Source organism: Mytilus galloprovincialis, chromosome 12, assembly GCF_965363235.1.
Source record: "Mytilus galloprovincialis chromosome 12, xbMytGall1.hap1.1, whole genome shotgun sequence".
In the NCBI taxonomy this organism is placed as follows: Eukaryota; Metazoa; Mollusca; class Bivalvia; order Mytilida; family Mytilidae; genus Mytilus; species Mytilus galloprovincialis.
Genome location: NC_134849.1, coordinates 6,487,499 through 6,510,170, shown reverse-complemented (window position 1 = coordinate 6,510,170; position 22,672 = coordinate 6,487,499). Strand labels below are relative to the sequence as shown.

Genomic DNA, 22,672 nt, shown 5'->3' with positions numbered 1-22,672 from the left:
AAAAAAAAAAAAAAAAAAAATCGGGAAAATTTCCCGAATTTTTCATTGTACTAATGAACTCAAAATCGTTCAATTTTTTTGTTGTTGCGTTTTTGAATTTCCGGATCGGCGCAGAAATCTACTTCCGTTTCCGGTCTTGTTTACATGAGACTTTGAATAAAATGTATATTTATCAGTCTAAGAAAGGAACTAATACTAATTCATTTTAAAAAAAAATGTTTGTTATTAAAAAACGTTACCTGAGACAGCGTTTCTTTGTTTACATTGAATATGACGTCATAACTTAAATAACGTCACACCTAAAATCCCTAACAACAGAACCAAAATCGGAAACGTTACGGTATTTCCGTTTCTCTTTTTAACATTGTTGATCATTGTTGATCTAAAAAAAAATCAAAGACTTCGTCCCCATTCACAGGTAATGCCTGCCTCATATTAATTACATATATTCTTGCTGAGTTATCGGACTAATAAAGTACCAAAACAGTGCCGTCAAATTCTCAAAATGAATACTTTGCTCGAGGGAGATGAAACTCCTTTAGTTAGTTTCTTAATAAGGATAAAAAAAGAAAGAAAAGTAAGTTATAAAGTATGTCAATATCGAAGCACTGACAGCTGTCGCGATGTTACCCCCCCCCTTTTTCCTACTTCGTTGTATCAACCACGTGCTATAGTTAATGTAAGTACGCGATATCTGTATTTGGAGAATTCTAGGAGTGTTTTTGATAAATCTTTACCAGGAACAGTCGACCTCCACACCCTTCAAACAATAACAAAACAAAAAAGAAAAAGAAAAGAAGTAAATATAGATAAAACAAATGATAGTGAAAATGCCATGCATGAGGAGAAGAACCCTGAATGACAATTAAAAGAACGAACAACAACAATAACAACAATAACACCAACAATACTTTATCTTAAGAGGGTTACAGAGTTATCTTTATAACAAATCTTCCATGGGGCCCTCATCATAGACAATTATATAAAAAAAAATATATCGTTAAATGATGAAAACACGAATATGACACACATAGTTTTATTAGCATAAAAGCCAAATATAATGATCAATGTTTAATGCAACTCCGTAAAATGTAATCAGGGCCGTAACTAGCCTCTTTTAAAAGTGAGGCAAAATATATTCACCAAAAATATTTCAGTGAGGGGTCGGGGGGCCCCAGAAGCTCTGAAAAGAATGACGCAAAATCGTGCATTCTGAGCGTTTCCCGGACTATTTCTTAATCTGAAACGCAATTTATTTTGAACTATTATTTTCGACAATATTCTGGTCTCAAAGCAAATATATAGATTCAATGTAATTTAAGACTTTTTGAAGGTTTAAGGGACAACATCAAAAGACCGATATGTAGGATAAAGCAAAAATCGTAATTCTCATAATCATTAATATCGGAGCTGTCTGTTCTTGTCTTGTATTGTGTTAAGACTTTGGTGAATTTTTTTTATGAATGAATTTAAACAATTCAGTATTATACTTTAAGTACTGCTTAAGTCGACACTAGGGACCATCTTGACCATGTTTTATGGTATTAATGATTCTTTCATTGTTGTAGACCCTCCAACGACTATCAAGATGAAGAACAGGAATAAAAACCCTGACCATTGATAATTTGTATTTTTTCTATGTATTGACTTTGTGGTCGATTTAGTCCCGAGCATGTTTAATCCATAATTCCTTTATTTTCTATTAAAGGGTCTGAACACGACTTAATGCAAGGTTTAACCCTTCAATGTAAAAGGTCATATGGCAATACATTTGTTGTTTTTTTTTCAAATGATTTGATACCGGGAGATTGGTGGTCTCACTAAAATTTAACCCATGTCAGCTAACTAGTTTTATATACAAAAAAGAGAGCCAGTTGAAGAGTTTTGTATTCTTTTATATTAAGTTCAATTCTCCATGAATTTTTCTGTGTCCAGTAGCATCGTATCTTCTAACATGTTCTTAAAATATTTTCTCGCAGAATGTCTGGCCATCGGTGGACATGCAACATTGCCAAACCACACAACCGTTCACCCGTCATCGTAGATCTAATTTCAAATATTCTTATAATTAAATGTAGTTTTTAAATTAGACAAAAGGTCGTTCGGTATAAGAAAACTCAAGTTTAAAACAAAATTACTTAATTTACAAATGAAAATCAACATTTAGCCTATAGTCATAAAGTAGGACAATAAATGAACAAAAGACAAACCCGGATACAGATAAGACACATAACTACAAACAATAGACCATCAACACTGAAAATTAAAGTAAATTAGAAACATGGATCACAAAAAAACATGCAGGGGCGACATCAGAAAGTGAAGAGAACTTGCTTATTGCAAGACACTCGCCGAGAAAACAATTTGATGTGAAGACAACTTTTTTTTTTGAAATTTCCAACATGAGGCATTTGCCTCATTTGCCTCCATGTAGTTACGGCCCTGGTAATGAAAAAATAAATATGATTAAATAATTAATATTTTATATTTCTTAATAGGTTGATATCAATAAAATTAATGATTTATTAATTTGTATTTAAAAGAATTAACATTTTTAATTTAATAATTCGTAATAATATATATGTAGGCAAATTGTTCCACAAGGATAGTCCAGAATGCATAAAAAAAATCTCGAACAATTCTATTTTCCATTTAGAGAGTAAGAGGTTTTATTGAACAGCTTTTCGCAAGCGGTGTAGATTTTTGTCTTAAACATAATGAAAACTGGTAGTAAGATATGATCATAAGACATTAATTTTGATACACTTAAATGTCATGTTAAATGATCATCAACTTGTGATATTCTATTCTTCGTACGTTCCACTGTCGTGTTTGAATAATGATATTCTATTCTCCGTACGTTCCACTGTCGTGTTTGAATAAGGGCTCAGAAAGAGCGAAAGGATCTGTTTTTAGAATTATCATAGCAGCTCTCTTTTGTAATTTTAATATCCATTCAAAACCTGACTGCTACAACTACTCCACAAGTGTTTTTTTTTACTTTGTTCCAATAATGATACATTTTGTTTTGTTTTTATTCATAAATATATTGTTATCATTGCACAATCCCTAAACACAAAGGTGCTAGCTGAAGCTCGCCGACGGATGCGGGATCGTTGCCTTGAAGACCCATTGATGGCCTTCAGTTGTTATGTTTCTACTCTTTGGTCGAGTCGTTGTCTCTTTGACACATGTAATCTCGATTTCCATTCTCAAATTTAAAACTTGTTATACCTTTGACTGCATTTCACTGGTAAGTTGTAAACGGGTCAAGTTCTAAACAGGTCAAGTTGTAAACAGGTCAAGTTGTAAACAGGTCAAGTTGTAAACGGGTCAAGTTCTAAACAGGTCAAGTTGTAAACAGGTCAAGTTGAATCATCAGAATATAAGCCAATGTTTCGTAAGACAGTTTTTATCCAGTCATCACGCGGATACAAAAATAATGGTTGGCTCTTCTGTAACAGTTAGTTGTATGACATTTTATTAAAGAATCCTACGCCATTGCTTACCATTTCTATAAATTTTAAAAGCTTACAAAATGGTATAACCATGGTTCCTATGAATAAAACATTGTTAGGACGTTTTACAAACAGATGTGAAAGAACGACCCTTGTCAAGAGTTCTTATTTATTAGTAGTAACTTTGTCTTCGGATATATTTATACTCTGCAGTAAACATATTATAATTATTGTGAAATAATTAAGTTTAATTTAAAATTATTTAAAAAATTTCCGACCTTGAAATGGACCTAACAGACATAATATATTGAAATAGATTTATACAACATCTTTCCGTTTTTGATTTGTGCATTGTTTCTTCTTCGTAAACCCTATTAGACACATTTTTAGTCAAGTTCATATAAATCAAAATTCCGTTTTTCTTCAAGAACACATGGTGCCAAGTCTGACGTTATTGGAAAAATCTATTTCTTTGGCTACGTGGTATTTGTTTTTTACATTAGATCATGTCATGCTATAAAATATATATTTATGTGGTTACAGGAAAAGAGGGAGGGACGGTTATACAATACAATCGTTAAATATCCTGTAACCGATGTCATGCATTGGAAAAAACGGTTAAACACGTCCTTATCAAGATGGTACCTAACACTACAGATAACTCTATAAAATGAACTAAACGTTTTAATTACGTTCTATTGTTAATATTAACTTAAGGAAAAATTAAGCTTCTCAATGATCAAAATTAGTGTTTGTCAAACTGCTATATATATATCCAATGAAATTTTCCCGTGAAAGTTATCGGTTCAACTTTTTTTGAAATTTTTATATTTTTTTTTTAGGTCAAAGTAAATATTTTGTCAAAATTTTATGAAAATTAAACGACCAATTTAATTTTAGTAAAAATGTTAGATCCGGTTTAATATTCAAGCGTTGTCATAGCGATCTGCAAATTCATTCAAAATTGTTTACACATTATGTACAATCTTAACAATTTGTCTTACTTATTGAAATTTATCTCCTTTAAATATCAAAAACTTACATACATGAAAAATAAAAATGTGTTAATAATATTATAAACACGATTTTACTACAGTATGCCCCTGGGTGCTTCTCACAAAAGAAAACTACTGTATCACGTTATGTGTACTGTTGTAATATTGTAACGTTTACGTAAAATGTTTTTAGGACATGTCCTTGGTTGAGGTTTTTTTTTTCAAATGGGAGTTTGTGTGCAGCTGTAATCAACCTTTCTACGTCTGTAAGTAACCGAAAACACTTAAAACAATTTTGTTTTTAATTTAAAACAATATTTTCTGTATAATTACCATTTTTTATATTTAGATAAGTTTGATAAGATAGGCCTTAAATAGAACTGCTTAATTGAATTTTGTTTACACGTTATTAGTAATTATTAAAATATTTTAGCTTCCTAATGTGTCTGTCCGAACTTATGATCCTATAACCCAACGAATGCTGGGGCTGCTGCCTTTCAATATTTGTGTTTGGTGATTGTATGTCATAAATCTTAATGTTGTTTTTAATCGTTTGAGTTACTTCACATTTTGCCATGTCCTTTTTTTTTAAAGCAGATTATACTGTATGTGGTATGCTCATTGTTACAGTCTTATGTCCTACACTGGTAGTTGTATATGACCTAGGTTCTGATAGACAGTCTTCTCATGGACAAGCATACCACATCTCTTTATTAGTTGTGCCCTCCTACGATAGTAGAGATGCATTATGTTTTCTGGTCTGTGGCTCCGTTCGTTCGTCCGTTCGTCCGTCCGTTCGTCTGTGCGTCCGTTCAGGTTAAAGTTTTTGGTCAAGGTAGTTTTTGATTAAGCTGAAGTCCAATCAACTTGAAACTTAGTACACGTCTTGCTCATGATATGATCTTTCTAATTGTAAAGCCAAATTAGACTTTTGACTCCAATTTCACAGTCCACGGAACATAGAAAATAAAAGTGGGAGTTTCAGGTTAAAGTTTTTGGTCAAGGTAGTTTTTGATGAAATTGAAGTCCAATCAATTTGAAACTTAGTACATATGTTCTCTATAGTATAATCTTTCTAATTTTAATGCCAAATTAGATTATTTCCCAATCTCACGGTCCATGAAACATGGAAAAGGATAGTGCGAGTGGGGCATCCGCGTACTTTGAACACATTCTTGTTTTTCCTATTTCAAACTGCTTATTTATTTTAAGGAACCAGAGAACAATGGCTAAAAGTATCACAGAAGAAAACTACAGTGCAACAAACAATAAAACAAATAATGAAGATATATATGGACAACAGACGTGTCTTCAGAAATGCCACAATATTACTGTTTATTCTGTGATATATGGACTAACTGTTCTAATGACCAATGCTCTGACTGTCTATATATCATCACAGATCACCACACTAGAGAGACAGTTTGATTTATCGAGTTCACAGAGTGGATTTATACTCAGTTGTAACGATATTGGTTTTACTGTAACTGTTCTATTCGTCAGCCATTTTGGAATCAGGTACCTTTAAGATATAGTTTCCTTTACCAAAAAATCTCAAACTAATCTAATTACTATAATGCCATTAATGACCAAAAAATATACTGCACCAGATACAATCGACAATTGACGTTCTTTGATGAAACAGGAGGCACAAAACAAAGGACACACATTTGATTAAACCAACACGAAACAAACTCATGATGACTCTAACAAATAGTTATTCATGTTAGTCTATAGGACACGTACTGAAAATTTTCATCCAAATTTGCATTTAAATTAATAAATTTACAGGTTAAATCAATCAATAACATTCCAATGTTAATAGGATTTCGAACCAACAAAAAGTTCTTATCACAACAAAGCACCACAACGTTCTATAATAAAACAAATGAACAAAGCGACATCGCATTAACCACCGTGTATCATCAGTACAGCGGTTATAGGTACTAACCAAGCGGGCATGGTCGATTTTGAACTGACACGGTAATGAAAATCTTTGTTTTGCTTTATCAATATTCAATGTACATTTCTCAACATTTGAAATCCTGCTCCCAAATAATGTTGGCATCATTTTTTTCCCTATTTATAAAACAACTTTGATATTCTAATAAGAACAATTAACTTGTACATGCGCAAATAGTTGTGAATATTAACACCAACTTTCAATTTCGATACAGTTGTCGAGACATTTACTTGTTTTATCTGAAAGAAAGCTAATATAAGGCAAAAGTAATAGTTACCAACCATAAACCTCCCTGTAAATACCCATTCCTTGAAACTTTTTGGGTAATAAACGAAAATGAAAATAAAGTTTTTGTGTAATGTGTACAACAACTTAACTATGCACCGTACAGAAGGATTTATGTGGTCAGCTAAACACCGTACACAACGCTTCTTTCGGAATAAAATATCGAGAAATAACATATGTATTAAAGATTTCAATGGCAATTATTGAAACAGCTATACTTATTACACACACACAGTGGCCTTCTATCAGAAAAAGAGTTGCAATTAATATAGAATTATATCAGATGAGACGAGCGTCAACTTCTTTGACAAGTATTTGCACATGTTTTCAGTAATCGTTCTTGTTTTGGGAAAATAATGAGACATCTCTAATCATCAACCTACGACCAAATAATTTCTTAAAACAACAATTATGTTTAGATTGAAGTACACATTGATATTATGTGAACAAAACAAAGATTTTCGTTACCGTGTAAGGTCAATATTGCTCACGCCCGCTTGGTTAGTACCTATATCCGCTGTACGATGATACACGGTGTTAACATACATTAATCGAATTCTGAATCGTATATAATTCTTACTTTAATAATGGACACGAATATTGAATTTAGCCATCGTAATTTTATCGACACGACACGACTCCGATGATTTCTTCTTGAACCAAGAATGTCAGAAAATTTTAAAACACTGAAATGTTTCACATACATAAAAAGTAAAATCACAAATAATCTAAACTCCGAAGAAAATTCCAAAAGGAAAGTCCCTAATCAAATGAAAAAAGCTCAAACACATCAAACGAATAGATAACAACTGACATATTCATCACTTGGTACAGGCATTTTTTAATATAATAAATGGTGGAGTAAACCTAGTTTTAAAGCTAGCTAAACCTTTCACTTGTATGACACTCGCATCAAATTCCATTATATTAACAACGATGCTTGAACAATAAAACCAGACTTAATAGGTAAACATGTCAATAATAGGGATACAGAAGTACTGTTTCAAATGGACAGGTGTTTACTTTAATGTGAAACTAGAACATAAGTAGCACGTAAAAAAAACGTGAAAAAAACCTTACATGTGGCGTGGTTAAACATATTACCTTATTTTTTGCAGATATCACATACCACGTGTGCTGTCATTATTTACTATTATATATGGACTGTCTGGCGTATCAACAAGTTTCCTAAGATTTTTATCGGACCATGGGATACCAAATGATAACGACAACTCTATATCACAAAGAAACACAACTTCTAACTTGTTATGTGTTATAAACCGAAATGCAACCCTAGACTGTATGACAGAAGGACACGAAAACTCTTCCGGATCTGTTTATAGAATGAAAATTGCATTTATACTTCTGTGTATTTTTATGGGGGTACAAGGTTTTGGAAAAGCCCCTAGAAGTTCCCTAGGAACATTTTACATTGACAGTAATGTGCCTGATAAAACTAGGACCGGATTTTATTTGGGTAGGATACACAGTATTAGTTTATGCAGGCTAGAAAAGAATATTTTATTTTTGTTCCAAATTACAGGGTCCATTAATAGCATACAAATCAGATACAATTATTGAAGTTAAACGATTAAAGACTACCATTGGACTTCCGACACAGCGTGAAAATCCCACACCCGAATTAAGGCGGACTTCAAGTACCCCCTAAACACAAATGTGAACTAGTTCAGTAAAACTGGAGTCATACTATACCCCAAAACATTTTAATGAACTAAATTAAAAAAGAAACCCATACAAGACTAACGAAGACCAGAGGCTCCTGATTTGGGACAGATGCAAACATGCGGAGGGGTTTATTATGTTTTATGAGATTTCATTTGAATCTCCCCCTTTACATCTAGTAAGCTTACGTATCTTATAAAAACAACAAGTTTTGAAGAGGTTAACACCTGATTAGGCAGCTGCAGTGACAAATTAAACCATTTCCATCCAGCCACTTTCAGACACGTACAAATATAGCGGAATAACAATAGTTTTAAGACTATGCATACAAACTTGAGACAAACGGTCGTAAACATTTTAAATATCCCAGCCAAAAAAATACGTTTAATATTTTAATCCTAAATTAAAATAATTTTAATCCTAAATTAAAATATTTGATTTGTCTTCTGTTTAACTTTGACCTATCGTGGAACCCAGCATCACATTGATTTCGATATTTATCTCGCGCATGAATATATCACATTGAAACCGACACAAGGTTTACACACCAACATACATGTATGGTCTTTTGAAGACAGCTTTTTTAACTGACCAATCCAATTTGAATATTTGTCTAAATGCAAATGAAATCATATACGAATTATAGGTATTGAAATGTATTACAGGGATATCCAGCACAATGGCTCTGTTCGGACCATTTCTAGCCATTACCTTAGGTGGAGTGTTTGGCAAAATACCAGTTGATTTAAAAGGTAATTAGATACAGTTTCAGTTTATACTGTATTTTGCATTTTATTTCATCCTTGAATTTACGATTTCTACTATTCAAGAGGAAAGTTGAAATTGTTGCATGTCTATCATTCAGATGCAGATTCATTTCTGATTTATAGATCAATTCCTTTCTTAGAATTCATGCTAAATTACTGAAATCTTCACAATTTTAGCATTTTAGTTAAATTTTTGACCGTTTCCGTCTTAAATGAAAGTGGCCGCATTTGTGTTTATTTTTAGTATTAATAATGATAATACATAACATATATAGCGGTTGATGGTGAACACGGATGCAGTAACTTTCATTTTTGACCAAAAACATCGAAAAGTGACATTTTTTGGCATATTTGATATATTTTTCATAGTTTAGCTTGAATCAGAGCGTTTTAAATGACTAAATCAGTAAAAATCTTTCTCATAAACTAATTGAATCAACCGAAATAGACACTTAAGTGTTTAAAAAGTGTCCAAAATCTTTCGTCAGATGAACTTGAAATTTGAGGCCATAACCGGCCCATACCTCATTTGACACAACAAATATGAAATAAAACATACAATATGCATACAGTCCAGTGCTTTTCAGATATTTCAATTTCAAAATTTATCATACCGTATTATTACTACACAGCTCTTAAATGTGCAGTATAATTGTAGTACTGTGAAATTATGGTATTCAAACGGTGTAATATTTTGTATTTGTATTTAAGTACCAAGCAATACAACATTTTTGTACCGTTTCCGAAAAGTATATGTGCAAAAGTAGCAGTGTAAAGTATCATGCAAACTGATTCTTATTATAAATATTTGCTTTTATTTTCATGGTTTTGTTCGATTTCCATCTCCATACAAATGCCCTTATTTGAAAAATATCTCAAAACTAAAGAACTCCATGGTAAATTGAAAAGATCGAGGCGGAAATCCATCAAACCTTATACAATATCAAACGTTAGATTAACATGATTAAATCAACTAATAGAGCGAATGGGAATACATAGTCATTTTCCTAACTTTGTACAGATATTTTCAGAAAAAGAGGCCTAAGCCTGGTTTTAAATACAGTTTTACTCAAAATGAAACAAAAAGAATTTGATAATACGATTTTATTTTAATAGAAACTACAATGGAACCTACAGATCCGCGGTGGATTGGCGCATGGTGGATTGGCTTTCTTCTGTTTGGAGTCCTCGGAATTGCATCAGGCTTACCTCTCTTTTTCTGTCCAAAACATATTGAACCAGCTGATAATGCAGTGGACGAGAAGCAAGAACATGATGGCGAAAGTTCCTGTTTTTCTTTTTTGAAAGGTTAGAAAATTAAGCTTGTTAATTTGTTATTTATACAAACAGATAAATTGATCAATTGATCGTTCAACAATAATATAGCATGTATTTTCACGACGAGAACACATTAAAAAAGAAAACAATAGGTATGTAGATATATGAAGATGTGGTATGATTGCGAATGAGACAACACTCTATCCAAGTCACAGTTTATAAAAGTAAACCATTATATGTCAAAGTACGGTTTTCAACACGGAGCGTTGACTCACACCGAACAGCAAGCTAAAAGGGCCCAAAATTACTAGTGTAAAACCATTCAAACGGGGAAACCAACGGTCTAATCTATATAAAAAGAAGAAACGAGAAACACTTATGAACCATATAAACACACGACAACCACTAAACATCAGATTCCTGATCAGCAATGTAGGGGTCGTTAACCTGGAGGTAGACTTTCTCTGAAAAATGAGTTTATGTTGGACAAGAACAGACAAATTACATTTCAACGGGCTATACAAACAGACCCCCCCGAAGAGTTGTTGCAAGGGTTCGTAAATGTAAGCAGACCATGGCATTAAGTAGACCATCGATGAAGAACTGTGGTCCCTATAGGGTATACTTTATTCCTGGAATATTCGATAGGAATAATTTAACCAATTTTTGGTTCATAACTCCTCTGCCAAAATCATTGCATTTTATATATTATGAAAACAACTATATACATTCAAATCATATCGTAAAGTAAGCTATAAAAGACCCTATGTTAAACATTAAACAAAATAACGAAACGAACAACCGAATATTAATTTTGCTTAACACAATAACCAAAATAATTATGTCAGAAAGCAAATAAAGAAAACCATTATAACAGGCTCCTAACTTGTGACAGATAAGTTAAAAACGTGACTGAAATATTTTTATTTAGTCAGGGTAAGCATCTCCTGTAATGCATGCAAGTCAATCCATTTGTTGTAATAAAATTAACGGTACCAATTTTCTTGCACCAGATGCGCATTTCGACAATACATGTCTCTTCAGTGATGCTCGTGGCCAAATGACATTTTTCATTTTGTTTCTTTTATAGATATTCCAATAGCTTTATTTAGAATTCTACGAAAACCCGTGTACAGTTTGACTATATTAGCTTTATTGTTTAAACTGTTTGGTGTGATTGGAGGATTGTCCTTTGGTCCGAAATATACAGAAAATCAATTTAATATACCAACATGGAAGGCCAATATTATATTAGGTAGGTACTAAATACACAGAAAATCAATTTAATATCCCAACATGGAAGGCAAACATTATATTAGTTAGGTATTGAATAAGTCGACGTTCACGAATGCATTCTCGGTAAGGATTTTTAAAAGGGCACAGCAAAACGTTCTTATTGGTTATTATCATGCTTAACAAGGGATAACCATCCGATGTAGTTGTAACGTTTTTTTTTTTAATTTTAGTTGTCTTTAAATTAATCCCAACTTGGTAGGCTTTGATCTGTTAAATAAAAGCAACAATTTCGAGTCATAAAGCGATTAAGAAGAAAAATCAAGGAAACATACAAAACATGAGAGAAGGTCGTACGAAAATGTAAGCGTCCTCCTGCTCTCCATGGATTACACGACTGAAATTCATATAAGAAGATGTGGTATGAGTGCCAATGGGACAACTCTCCATCCAAGTCACAATGTGTATAAAATAAACCATTATTATAAGTACGGCTTTCAAACCAGAGCCTTGGCTCACACCGAACAGCAAGATGTAAATGACCCCAAAATGACTAGTGTAAAAGCATTCACGCAGGAATATAAACGGTCTTATCTATATAAAAACAAGAAACGAGAAACACTTATGACCAACATCAACAAACGACAATCACTGAACAAGAGGTTCCTGAAAAGGCTGATTGCAAATGAAAAAAATATGAGATATTTCAATGGCAGTTTGCAATACCATTATACAATTAAAAAATGGAACGGAGGATGTGTCAAAGAGCAAACAACCCGATTAAAGAGCAGAAAACAGCTTAAGGCCACCCATGGGACTTCAACACATTGAGAAAAATCCCGCACCCGTAGTTGGGCTATAGATTGCCTCTGAAAAAAATTGTACTTGATCAGCGAAAATGAATGTCTATACATTTTCCAAACATTCATTTGCCTATGATTTCCATGACGACTACACAGGCAAATTTCACTCACATCAATTTCACGTGAAATTTAATTCATGTGAATCTGACGTGAAATTCACATGAATTTCACCTCAAACGAGCTTATACGTGAAACTCACATGAAATCAGTTTTTGTGAGTTTCATGTGAATCTCATGTGAAACTCATGTGAATTTCAGATGAAAATCACGTATATTTTTTCATGTGAAATTCACATGAATTTTTAAAATAGAGTATTTCAAATAACATCTAAATTTTTTAATTTAATCAAAATCATGAAAAATATTAAAAAATTTTGTTGTAAATTTCACGTGAAATTCATGTGAAAAATTTCACATCAGATTCATGTGAATCTCAATTCACGTGAAATTCACATGAAAATTTTCACGTGAGTTTCATGTATAAGCTCGATTGAGGTGAATCTCACGTGAAATTTTTCATGTGAATTTCATGTGAGATTCATGTGAAATTCATGTGAGTAAATTTTGCCTGTGTATTTAATTTTGGTTTTAATTGGAAAGATGTTGTGTATTTACAAAAAGTAGTTTCAAAGTTCTGAATTCGTTTAATGTAGTACATATTTTTGTTTCCTTGTTATCAAACACATTTAAGTTCTTTCTAGCAAAATTTGCTTTTTTTCCTTTCATCACTTTGCAATCTGCATGTCAATTCTAATTTTAATTCATATACATTCATGTAGATTGTGCTAGCTTGTATTCTCCGTAAGGTATATCATATACATGGTTCCTTTATTATAATATATAAATATTGATGATATAACGAAAAACAAAAAAATAAATCATTGCAAAAGCAACGTGTATAACTGGGATCTGTATATTAATAATCATATATATCAATATATAACGACACTCCTGTTAGGTCTGTCAGATATGATTTACGTTTAACATCTTTTATGTATTATCTGATAGAGACTACCTCTTTTCACAATGCTCAGAAAACACATATGAATACAGTTTCCAGTGTATAATATTTTATTAAGTATTTTTTCATCTTATAAATACAAAGGATATCAGTCAGAAAAAAACACGTGTCTAAATAAAAGGTTTTTGTTGATTTGTTTCAAATAATCTGACTTAATTTCAGTGAAACTTATTTTGTTAAAGTCTCCGTGTTGGAAGCCATACTTTCACCTATAACGGTTTACTTTTACAAATTGTGAATTGGATGGAGAGTTGTAACATTGGCACTCATAACACATCTTCTTATATCTATATGTTTTAAACAGGTGCTGAAAAGTTAGTGACAGCAACACTAGGTACTTTTCTTGGAGGTTATCTGACGTCACGACTTAAGCTGGGCAGACAAGGCTGTATCAAAATGTGTCTGCTTATTGCGGCAATATGTACGTCACTCAACTCACTGAACTTTATATTTGGTTGTGAGAATCCTGATATCATTGGTAAAGACAACAGGTAAGATAAAGCTTTTAAGGAGAGTCTATATGGGGTTTATAGATTGATTTGATTTGATTATTTTTTTGTGATTTAACGCCACTTTTAAGCACCGCTTTTAGGCTATCTGGTGACGATCAGTTTTTATTGGTGGAGGTTGCCGGAACTCCCGGAGAAAATCACCGACCTTCGAAATGAAAACTGACAATCCAAGTCAAATAAGACTAGAGTCCAGTGCATTCGCACAAGTTGGGTTCGAACTGGCTAGTGATTACAGTACTCACTACTTATGCCACTCAGCCACCGAGGCAACTGGTATTCACAGAACACAGAATAATGGGTCAAAACATCAAACATAGATTGATATAGTTTGATAAAGTAATGAGTTTTAAAATTGAAATGAGTGAATTATTGACGAAAACGATATAAATTATGTCCTCAAAGATACTAAAGAGATACACCTTTCCTTTTATGTCACTTTTCGTCTTACTAGCATTCATACGAAGTTCTACCACAGCTACTTATGTTATATTTTGATGTTTGTATTGTAACAATGAGCACATATTTTCTTACTTATAGTTCATCACAAAGTTGTCAATGTGAAGGTGTACAGTTTATGGCAGTGTGTGATGGGGTTGGGAGAACGTTTTATTCACCGTGTCATGCTGGATGTACGACTATGATTTCTAATGTAAGTGACAAACATAAAGAAGACTTGCATGGCATTGCATTTTATATTACCTCCTATAAATTTCTAGGAATGCAATTGGTTAAAAGCGACCTCGTGGACACCGTGTATATTTGATATTAGGCTAGTAGGGAGGCGGAGCTTATTTCATACACGGTTAGTAGTGGAGTTACGTCCCTTTATATTCCATATAAGGTAGTAGGGAGGCGGGACTTATTTCATACACGGTTAGTAGTGGTGTTACGTCCCTTTAGAAAAACAAAACAGTACTGAGAAAAAATCTTAAAGGTTTCAACAGACGAAGAAATTGATGATTAAGATTGAAATAAATTCATAAAACACATTTAAATTTAACAAGTTGTCATTGTTGGCATCTGTTTTTGTAGGATCAATGGAGTTAATCATGTTAATGCTAACTGTATTGAAGACTTGCTCATTTTGATAGGTCACTGGTCTAAATTTTACACGTAAAGATAGTCGGTAAGATAAATTCGTTACATAGTGTGCTAGTGAAGTAATACGGTATATACGGGGTCAGTAAATTCCTTTCGCTCTCACCCCACATGGAATTTACTGACCCCATATATACCGTATTAGGTCACTAGCACACTATGTAACTAATAATATTTACCATGATAACATTCACACATTAAAGGCGTTATTTGTATTTTATTGGATCAGGATCTGCTTACCCTTCCAGAGCAGCTGAGATCACCCCCAGTTTTTGATGGAGTTCGTGTTGCGTAGTCTTTAGTTTTCTATGTTTTGTCTTGTGTAGTATAATTTGTCTGTCTGTCTGTCTGTCTGTCTGTCTGTCTGTCTGTCTCTCTGGTTTTTTTTTTTGTTTTTCTTTTTCAGCCATGGCGTTGTTAGTTTGTTTTCGATTTATGAATTTGATTGTCCCTCTAGTATCTTTCGCCACTCTTTTATACGTTCATACATTACTACTGGTTATATATGTAGTGTTTATAATATATACTATTTGGTTTTAGTCTTTTTTCATGTTTGCTATTGTGGTGTCCATTTTTTTCGTTTTGTGAGTTCGACTGTCCCTTTGGTATATTTCGCATCTTTTACAACTATCTAGGTTTTCACAATGGAAAAATAAAGAAATACCTTATCCCTGTTCAAAAAGAAATAGGTAAAGTTCTTCCACAAATTCTATTTGTTCATTTGTCTATATAATACTTTTAACCAACTCTACATTTTGTAGCAGTAGGTGAGTATGTCGTACTGGTGTATGTTGTTGATGTCTAATACGTTTATACGAATGAAATCTTTTCAACTAACGCTACCAACGAGTGTAAAAAGCTAATTGTGTCCAATGCGTACCTGTACTCGTGCTAATTCGTATTTAGTAGTATAATGAGTGTTAAAATTGTTCAATTTTGTTTTCATTCGATTCTAGCAATGTACCACGTTACAGTCATGACTGCAGAGAATATTTTTTTATAACTTTTAAATTCAAGAGTGGATGGAGAGTTGTCTCAGTGACACTCATACCACATTTTCTAACAAATACACTCCCGATTATTACCTAATAAAGATAAATAGAGGCTGATTCTCAGAAATACATCGACATTTACATCGATATGTGAACACAAAAAAACAAATAAATAGACGGACTGCTGCATATTGTAGATTACCGTATTAGAGTTAATCATATGATAATATTCACCATTTTTCATTATCAACATGAACATGTAAATTCGTTTTATGCAGATATATAGCAACTGTAGTGAGGCAGCCAATGGTACAGTATCAATTGGTATATGTCAGAGTAACTGTCCATATTTGATACCATACGTAGCTGTGGCAGTGTTACTCACATTTGTGGGAACTATGGGAGTCATTCCAGTCTCTCTTATTATTTTACGGTGAGCATTATGTCTAATATTTTTGTGCAAGAACAAAGTCAAAGATAATAGGGTCATAATTTGCGAGTTTTGTCATTTACATAAGATTCATCATAGGCGCATGATTCATAACTTACTTGCATTGCAGTTGGAAATCCAAGTCAAATACAAAGTTATGATGCATTAAAAATCTAAAGTACTGACAAGTTATGCAATTGATCTTATAATATTCGTAACTGCAGTAGTACAGTCCTTGGATGGTGTAAACTTCCCACTTACACCATACACCATACACCATAACATCATACACCATACACCATTACACCATACACCTTACACATTACACCATACACCATTACCCATTCTATCTACAAGATCCGAAATTACCCATAATGCAATAAATTTCAAATATTAAGATTATTAAGGTCTTTCCTTTTACAAAAGGGAAAGACCTTACTGTATTTCTTCTGTTTATTATTAAGGTCTTTCCTTTTACAAAAGGGAAAGACCTTACTGTATTTCTTCTGTTTATTAAGGTCTTTCCTTTTTCTAAAGGGAAAGACCTTACTGTATTTCTTCTGTTTATTATTATTATTATTCTTCCGCCAAACTTTGACAAATTTATCCGCGTTAACCGTAAGACGTGTCGCTTTCATGTTCACACTTTGTATCGGTGTCATGAATACCTATCCGAAACTCACCCTGTGAGTCGAAATATTTTGTCGGTTCGGAGTAATCCCTCCGAAACCAAAAAACCTTGTTATCGTTCCAACACCGTAACCGTAAGAGGTAGAAAAAAAGCGAAGGGTGAAATTTGTTCAGGACCAGACCCCGGTTCTTCGTTACATTTGGATCGAAAGGATTCAACGACTCATTGGTAGGGTTATGCCCCTATGAAAATTAACCGGTGTCGGTTGACCACCAAAACTCAGAAACCGTAAGTCGTAGACACCTAGGATCTTCACCATTCATCATCAATTCATGTGACTTTGAAAAATACCTCAAGGTCAAATGTGTATGTTGACCTTGACCTTTGACCTAACACCTTGTTATGGGATAATCTCAGAAACCATTATACTTACAGAAGTTTTAAATAGTGGAAAATGTTTGGGTCATTATGGCGCAACTTTGTTACATTTTGACCGAAGAGATTTGACCTTTCTGTAAGGGGCATAACCCCTGATTTAGGTTTCTGAAAAGACAAAATCAGCTTTTACTATATAACCAAAGGTCCTAGACCCGTGGGGTCTTCACCAATGACATTGGGGACTAATGACCTTGACAAAGGTCACAAGGTCAAAGGTCAAGGTCATGTCCCAGATAGCGAATTATGTGTTTTTGACCTTATTTGAAGGATTTTTAGTGTGTTTTAAATGTTTTTAAGGTTGACCTTGACCTTTGACCTTTCAACTTTTTAGTCGATATCTCAAAAACGGTTAATCTTACAGAAATAGTAAACAGTGAAAAATGTTAAGGTGACTGAGGCACAACTTTTTTACAGTTTGACTGAAAGGATTTGACATATTCTTAAGGGGCATAACCGCCGTTAACAGTTTCTGAAAAGGTAAAATTAGCTTTAACTCTTGAACGAAAAGTCCTAGACCCATGGGGTCTTTTACAATGACATTCTGGACCAATGACCTTCACAAAGGTCACAAGGTCAAAAGTCAAGGTCATGTCCAAATTATCGAATTTATTGTTTTTTGTAATTTTTTAACGGTTTTATGTGTGTTTGAGAGCTTTTCAATGCATTCTACGCATATTGGAACATGTACTTTACATTTCGAAAAGGAAAGACCTCTCAATTGTTCAAGAACAATTGACATTTTAATTATTATTATTATTCTTCCGTTAAACTTTGACAAATTTAGCCGCGTTAACCGTAAGACGTGTCGCTTTCATATTCACACTTTGTATAGGTGTCATGAATACCTATCTGGAACTCACCCTGTGAGTCGAAATATTTTGTCGGTTCGGAGTAATCCCTCCGAAACCCAAAAACCTTGTTATCGTTCCAACACCGTAACCGTAATAGGTAGGAAAAAAACGAAGGGTGAAATTTGTTCAGGACCAGACCCCGGTTCTTCGTTACATTTGGATCGAAAAGATTCAACGACTCATTGGTAGGGTTATGCCCCTATGAAAATTAACCGGTGTCGGTTGGCCACCAAAACTCAGAAACCGTAAGTCGTAGACACCTAGGATCTTCACCAATCATCATCAATTCATGTATCTTTGAAAAATATCTCAAGGTCAAATTTGTATGCTGACCTTGACCTTTGACCTAACACCTTGTTATGGGATTATCTCAGAAACCATTATACTTACATAAGTTTTAAATAGTGGAAAATGTTTGGGTCATTATGGCGCAACTTTGTTACATTTTGACCAAATAGATTTGACCTTTCTATAAGGGGCATAACCCCTGTTTTAGGTTTCTGAAAAGACAAAATCAGCTTTTACTATATAACCAAAGGTCCTAGACCCTTGGGGTCTTCAGTAATGGCATTGGGGACCAATGACCTTGACAAAGGTCAAAAGGTCAAAGGTCAAGGTCATGTCCCAGATAGCGAATTTAGTGTTTTTAACCTTATATAATGGATTTTTAGTGTGTTTTCGAGCTTTTTAAGGTTGACCTTGACCTTTTCAATACATTCTACGTCTGTAGGAACATGTATTTTACATTACAAAAAGGAAAGACCTCTCAATTGTTCAAGAACAATTGACAGTTTAATTAAGGTCTTTCCTTTTACAAAAGGGAAAGACCTTACTGTATTTCTTCTGTTTATTATTATTATTATTATTATTCTTCCGCCAAACTTTGACGCAGTTAGCCTCCGTAACCGTAAGACGTGTCGCTTTCTTGTCCACACTTTGTATCGGTGTCATGAATATCTATACAGAACTCACCCTATTAGTTGAAATATTTTGTCGGTTCAGAGTAATCCCTCCGAAACCAAAAAACCTTGTTATCGTTCCAACACCGTAACCGTAATAGGTAGAAAAAAAACAAAGGGTGAAATTTGTTCAGGACCAGACCCCGGTTCTTCGTTACATTTGGATCGAAAAGATTCAACGACTCATTGGTAGGGTTATGCCCCTATGAAAATTAACCGGTGTCGGTGGACCACCAAAACTCAGAAACCGTAAGTCGTAGAGACCTAGGATCTTCACCAATCATCATCAATTCATGTATCTTTGAAAAAAACCTCAAGGTCAAATTTGTATGTTGACCTTGACCTTTGACCTAACACCTTGTTATGGGATAATCTCAGAAACCATTATACTTACAGAAGTTTTAAATAGTGGAAAATGTTTGAGTCATTATGGCGCAACTTTGTTACATTTTGACCAAAGAGATTTGACCTTTCTATAAGGGGCATAACCCCTGTTTTAGGTTTCTGAAAAGACAAAATCAGCTTTTACTATATAACCAAAGGTCCTAGACCCTTGGGGTCTTCAGTAATGGCATTGGGGACTAATGACCTTGACAAAGGTCAAAGGTCAAAGGTCAAGGTCATGTCCCAGATAGCGAATTTAGTGTTTTTAACCTTATATAAAGCATTTTTAGTGTGTTTTTGAGCTTTTTAAGGTTGACCTTGACCTTTTCAATACATTCTACGTCTGTTGGAACGTGTATTTTACATTACAAAAGGAAAGACCTCTCAATTGTTCAAGAACAATTGACAGTTTAATTATTATTATTATTCTTTTTCCGCCAAACTTTGACGAAGTTAGCCTCCGTAACCGTAAGACGTGTCGCTTTCATATTCACACTTTGTATTTGTGTCATGAATACCTATCCGGAACTCACCCTGTTAGTCGAAAACTTTTGTCGGTTCGGAGTTATCCCTCCGAAACCAAAAAACCTTGTTATCGTGTCAACACCGTAACCGTAATAGGTAGAGAAAAAACAAAGGGTGAAATTTGTTCAGGACCAGACCCCGGTTCTTCGTTACATTTGGATCGAAAAGATTCAACGACTCATTGGTAGGGTTATGCCCCTATGAAAATTAACCGGTGTCGGTTGACCACCAAAACTCAGAAACCGTAAGTCGTAGACACCTAGGATCTTCACCATTCACCATCAATTCATGTATCTTTGAAAAATACCTCAAGGTCAAATTTGTATGTTGACCTTGACCTTTGACCTAACACCTTGTTATGGGATAATCTCAGAAACCATTATACTTACAGAAGTTTTAGATAGTGGAAAATGTTTGGGTCATTAATGCGCAACTTTGTTACATTTAGACCGAAGAGATTTGACCTTTTTGTAAGGGGCATAACCCCTGTTTTAGGTTTCTGAAAAGACAAAATCAGCTTTTACTACATAACTAAAGGTCCTAGACCCATGGGGTCTTCAGCAATGACATTGGGGACTAATGACCTTGACAAAGGTCAAAAGGTCAAAGGTCAAGGTCATGTCCCAGATAGCGAATTTAGTGTTTTTAACCTTATATAAAGGATTTTAAGTGTGTTTTCAAGCTTTTTAAGGTTGACCTTGACCTTTGACCTTTCAATTTTTTAGTGGATATCTCAAAAACGATTATACTTACAGAAATAGTAAATAGTGAAAAATGTTGAGTTGACTAAGGCGCAACTATTTTACATTTTGACCGAAGAGCTTTGACATACCCTTAAGGGGCATAACCCCTATTAACGGTTTCTGAAAAGACAAAATTAGCTTTAACTCTTGAACCAAAGGTCCTAGAGCCATGGGGTCTTATATAATGACATCGTGGACCAATGACCTTTACAAAGGTCACAAGGTCAAAAGTCAAGGTCATGTCCTAAAAAGCGAATTTGTTGTTTTTGTCATATTTTAACGGTTTTATGTGTGTTTAAAGCTTTTCAATGCATTCTACGACTATTGGAACATGTATTTTACATTACGAAAAGGAAAGACCTCTCAATTGTTCAAGAACAATTGACATTTTAATTAAGGTCTTTCCTTTTTCTAAAGGGAAAGACCTTACTGTATTTCTTCTGTTTATTATTAAGGTCTTTCCTTTTTCTATAAGGAAAGACCTTACTGTATTTCTTCTGTTTATTATTATTATTAGGTCTTTCAACCTTTCAGTTGAAAGACCTATAGGTTTTGTTCTGATTATTATTATTATTATTATTATTATTATTTTTTTTTTTCTTCCGCCACATTTTTTTTCCTTCGCTGTTTTTTTGTTTCGCAAGATGTCGCTTAGATATATGGTATATGATATCGAACAGTTTATACGCTTTTGAAACCAACTCTGCTTAACTGCATACTTTCCCAAATAAGAGTTATCTCCCCAAACACTGTTTTTCTTGTTATCTCTAAGGCTTCGCAACCGTATAAGAAACCGACAAATTTATTTTTCCAAATTGCTCGTTATATCCTCAGGATGTTCAGTTTTATTTTGACCGAAGCTATCCGGAGACTCCATATGAGCGGTATCCCCCCTTTTGTATATGATATAAGTGATATGCATTTCTAGCTGGTAAACCATAAGTGATAGAGACCTAGGGTCTTTTGATTTAAGATCCTTGGTCTAAAAAAATGAAAATTAGGTCAAGGTCAAAGGTCAAGGTCAAATTTTAAATTTTGATTTTGGCCTATTTTCACTTATTTTCATTAACCTTATAAGATATCGACAAATTATTTTTACTAAATTGTTAGTTGCGACATGTCGTAACTTATAAATTTTGGTTGCAAGGGTGCGTAGACTATAAATGGGAGTGTTCGCCCCTCTTATATTTAGAATTATGTTTAAAGTGATATTACTCATGAACCATACATAATACAGACCAAGGGTCTTTTGATTTGGGATCCTTGGTTTATGACCTTGAAATTGAGGTCAAGGTCATAGGTTAATTGGACGTTCTAGATTTTGACCTTTGCTTGAAATTCATATTTATACATCATTAAGCCATAGGAACTGACATTTTCAACTGAATTTTAATATTTTCATATCAAAATAGATCTTTATTAGTTGAAAGACCTTCAATTGTTCTTTGAACAATTGGTTTTTAATTAAGGTCTTTCCTTTTACAAAAGGGAAAGACCTTACTGTATTTCTTTTGTTTATTATTATTATTATTATTATTATTATTATTATTATTCTTCCGTTAA

The 22,672-nt window shown here is 33.5% G+C and overlaps 1 protein-coding gene across 1 annotated transcript in view; it reads left to right on the top strand.

The window, feature by feature from the left end:
* Window positions 1-4,604: 4,604 nt before the first annotated feature.
* LOC143055176 (solute carrier organic anion transporter family member 3A1-like) overlaps window positions 4,605-22,672 on the top strand; it is a 29,832-nt gene continuing 11,764 nt past the window's right edge. The window contains exons 1-9 of the mRNA XM_076228315.1: window positions 4,605-4,719; window positions 5,666-5,971; window positions 7,820-8,178; window positions 9,050-9,136; window positions 10,268-10,459; window positions 11,520-11,684; window positions 13,851-14,037; window positions 14,596-14,707; window positions 16,427-16,581. Coding sequence (XP_076084430.1) covers window positions 5,679-5,971; window positions 7,820-8,178; window positions 9,050-9,136; window positions 10,268-10,459; window positions 11,520-11,684; window positions 13,851-14,037; window positions 14,596-14,707; window positions 16,427-16,581 — 1,550 coding nt within the window. The 5' untranslated portion in view covers window positions 4,605-4,719; window positions 5,666-5,678. The remainder of the gene's footprint in view (window positions 4,720-5,665; window positions 5,972-7,819; window positions 8,179-9,049; window positions 9,137-10,267; window positions 10,460-11,519; window positions 11,685-13,850; window positions 14,038-14,595; window positions 14,708-16,426; window positions 16,582-22,672) is intronic.